Source organism: Echinops telfairi, unplaced genomic scaffold, assembly GCF_000313985.2.
Source record: "Echinops telfairi isolate 266 unplaced genomic scaffold, ASM31398v2 ScPeMD7_7458;HRSCAF=8496, whole genome shotgun sequence".
Taxonomy (NCBI): Eukaryota; Metazoa; Chordata; class Mammalia; order Afrosoricida; family Tenrecidae; genus Echinops; species Echinops telfairi.
Window position 1 is genome coordinate 29,435,447 of NW_022111358.1, and position 2,282 is coordinate 29,437,728.

A 2,282-nucleotide genomic window follows, 5' to 3' on the forward strand; every position below is an offset into this window, starting at 1 on the left:
GTGTTCGGTTCCGACTCCTTGGGACCGTATGCACTACAGAGCGAAGCACTGCCCGGCCCTCCGTCATCCTCACAATTATCCTTTTATTTGAGCCGTCGATACAGCAGCCACTGTGTGTCAATCCATCTTGTCCAGGAACTTCCTCTTTTTCGCTGCACCTCCACCTTCTCCAGGGACCGGTCTCTGCGGACAACCTGTGCTAAGTACCGGAGACCAAGTCGCGCATCCTGGCCTTTGTGTTGGCAGCCCATAGTACTTCGAGTATTCTTCGCCAGCACCATAATTCAAACCCACGGCTCCTTCTTCCTTATTCCATTTCCAATGTTCACATGCATCTGAGGCCATTGAATGATTATGGCTTGGGTCGGGTGCACCTTAGACCTTTAAGGAATCTTGCTTTTCAACACTTTAAAAAGCCCTTGTCCTTGCAGAGCAGATTAACCCAATAGAATGTATCCTTTGAACCCTGGACTGCTGCTTCTATGAGCATAGGTTGTGGTTCCCAGCAAGACAAAATCCCTGACGGCTTCAATCTTTTCTCCATTTACCATGATGCCACCACTGCTCCGGTTGTAAGAGTTTTGGTTTTCTTGATTTTGTGTTGTAATCCATACTGAACACCGCAACCCTTGATTTTCACCAGCAAGTGCTTCGAGTCCTCCTCACTTTCAACAAACGAGGTTGTGTCATTAGTTTGTTTGCACGACTGTCTCTTGACCCATTTATAGGCTCCACCCGAGAACCATGTATTGTTCTGGAATTTCCATTCTTCTCAAGGCTATCCATAGTTGGGGTGTTGTTTTTTTTATTGTCCACACAGTCTAATGTCTTGGCATAGTAAATAAAACACAAGCAAGCTTATTTCTGGTATTCTCTGCTTTGAGCTAAGATCCATGTGACATCGGCAGTGATAGCCCTCATGCCATGTCCTCCTCTGGATCGGTTCTGAACTCATCCATGTACTGCCACAACCATTGCTGGATGATCTTCGGCAACATTTTGCTTGCATGTGATATTAGTGATATTGTTCTATAAGTTGAACATTCTGTTGGGTCACCGGTTTTTTTTTTGAATGGGTACAAATATGGGTCTCTTCCCTTCAGCTGGTCAAGTAGCTGTCTTTTACATTTCCTAGAATAGACAAGTGAGGGCTTCCAGTGCTTCTTCAGCTTGTTGAATCATTTCCATTGGTATTTCATCAATGTCTAGTGGGGCTAATTGCTTTCAGTGTAGTTTGAATTATTTCCTTCAGTATAATTGTTTCTTAATCATATGCTACCTCCTGAAATGGTGGGATGTCAACTAGTTCTTTTTGGTACAGTGACTCCGTGTATTCTTTCCATCTTCTATTGATGCTTCCTGCGTCGTTCAATGTTTGCCCATAGGATCTTTCAATATTGCAACTGGAAGCGTGAATTTTTTCTTGTGTTCTTTCCATGTCAGATATGCCGAGCCTGTTCTTCCTTTTTGGTTTTTTAACTCTAGGTCTTCGGACATTTCATTATAATATTTTACTTTGTCTTCACGAGCTACCCTTTGAAATGTTCTGTTCAGCTCTTTGACATCATCATTTCTTCCATGTGCCTGATGGCCATATACACTGTGATCAAGAACTGATATAATGGAGTCTCTTCTGACATCCACTTTAACATTTCTTTTAGTTTTTCCTGTGTTTTTAATGACCTTTTGTGTTCGTCACGTATGGCGTTCTTGCCGTCTCCCACAGCTCTTGTGGTCTTCCTTCATTAATATTCAATGCATCAAATCTTTTCTTGAGATGTCCTAGAGCAGTGGTGCTCAACCTTCCTAATGCCGTGACCCTTTCATACACTTCCTCATATTGTGGTGACCCCCCAAACCCAAAAATTATTTTTGTTGCTACTTCATCACTCATTTTGCTACTGTTATGAATCAGTCGTGACCCACAGGTTGAGAACCGCTGGTCTCATTTTTAGCTGCTGCTATTGAGCCTCTCCATCGCCTCTTCCCACAGAGGTAGCCAATATGCTTTCTGTGTGCTCCATCTGGAGCAGTCCAGGCATATAGTCACCTTTTGAGTTGTTGACAAAAAAGGTATTTGTGATGAAGAAGCCATTGGTCTTGCAAAGTTCCATCACATGATCTCCAGCTTCGTTTCTCTTTCCAAGACCATATTTTTCAACTACCGTACCTTCCTGTTTGTTTCCAACTTTTACATTCCAATTGCCAATAATTATCAATGCATCTTGATCGCATGTTTGATCAATTTCAGACTGAAAATGTTGGTAGAACTTTTCATGGGG

The 2,282-nt window shown here is 42.6% G+C and overlaps 1 protein-coding gene across 1 annotated transcript in view; it reads right to left on the reverse strand.

Moving 5' to 3' along the window:
* KLHL11 (kelch like family member 11) overlaps nucleotides 1–251 on the reverse strand; it is a 10,731-nt gene extending 10,480 nt beyond the window's left edge. Inside the window, exon 1 of the mRNA XM_045299445.1 lies at nucleotides 165–251. Coding sequence (XP_045155380.1) covers nucleotides 165–251 — 87 coding nt within the window. The remainder of the gene's footprint in view (nucleotides 1–164) is intronic.
* Nucleotides 252–2,282: the final 2,031 nt, after the last annotated feature.